Raw genomic sequence first — 1339 nt, forward strand, 5'->3', positions numbered from 1 at the left:
TAGAACTTTGAATCATTTTCCTAAGAATCTTCTTGATGTTTTTGTTTGCTACGTCAACAACACCATTAGCTTTGGGCCGATAAGGGGTAGAATTCTGATGCGTGATCTTAAATTGTTCGCATACCTCCCTCATCAAATGACTGTTCAAATTTGCAGCATTGTCCGTAATGATAGTTTTAGGAATACTAAAACGACTGATAAAGTTGGAATGCACGAAATCCACCACTGCTTTCTTGGTGACGGCTTTAAGAGTGACTGCTTCAACCTACTTGTTGAAATAGTCAATGGCCACTAAGATGAATCTTTGCCCATTCGAAGCTTTCAGCTCGATTGGCCTAATAACATCCATACCTCAAGCAATGAACGGCCACGGTACCGACATAAGATGCAATTCTGAAGGCGGTGCATGAATCAGGTCACCGTGTACCTAGCACTGATGACACTTTCAGACAAAACTGAAACAGTCTTATTCCATGGTCATCCAGTAATAACCTGCTTGAAGGATTTATTTGCAAGGGCATATCCATTCATATGGGGTCCATACACTCCTGCGTGCACTTCGTTCATGAGTCTTCCACTCTCTTGGGCATCCACGCATCTTAAAAGGTTTAGATCTGGAGTCCTTTTATACAAGACTTCTCTGCTCAAGAAGAAACTACTGGCGAGCCTTCTAATGGTTCTCTTTTAGTCTCCACTGGCTTGTTCGGGATATTCCTTTGGTTTCAAGAATCTTTTGATATCATGATACCATGGATGAACACCTGGTTCCATCTCAACTGTATTGCAATAACCATGTCTTTCTCGAATTTGGATTTCTAATGGGTCAATGTGGACATTGCCTGGATACGACAACATCGAGGCCAAAGTAGCTAGTGCATTAGCTAACTCATTGTGAAATCGAGGAATGTACCTGAACTCGGCGGATTTGAACCGCTTGCTAAGATCTTTCATATGTTGCCTGTATGGAATGAGCTTGATGTCCCGAGTTTCCCATTCACCTTGAGCTTGTCGAATAATCAAGTCGGAATCTCCCATGATTAACAATTCTTACACATCCTGATCGATTGCCATATTCATGCCCATAATGCAGGCTTCATACTTGGAAGTGTTGCTCGTACAGAAAAACCGAAGCCGAGCTATGGTTGGATAATGCTGACCAGTGGGCAAAATCAAAATTGCCCTAATCCCGACACCTTTTTCATTCACAGCTCCGTCGATGAACATTTTCCAAGCATTGGTGTCTTCTGGAATTACCTCAACTGAATTTACTTCCTTGTCCGGAAAGTAGGTACTCAAAGGCTGATATTCATCATCAACAGGATTCTTATCTAGGTGATCC

General features: G+C 42.1%; 1 protein-coding gene across 1 annotated transcript; it reads right to left on the reverse strand.

Annotated features, from left to right (window-relative positions):
- Nucleotides 1-684: 684 nt before the first annotated feature.
- LOC138883016 (uncharacterized) lies at nucleotides 685-1035 on the reverse strand. The gene has a single exon (XM_070163672.1). The coding sequence runs from the start codon at nucleotides 1033-1035 to the stop codon at nucleotides 685-687; it is 351 nt and encodes a 116-aa protein (XP_070019773.1).
- Nucleotides 1036-1339: the final 304 nt, after the last annotated feature.

The sequence above is a fragment of the Nicotiana sylvestris genome, chromosome 12 (assembly GCF_000393655.2).
Source record: "Nicotiana sylvestris chromosome 12, ASM39365v2, whole genome shotgun sequence".
Lineage (NCBI taxonomy): Eukaryota > Viridiplantae > Streptophyta > Magnoliopsida > Solanales > Solanaceae > Nicotiana > Nicotiana sylvestris.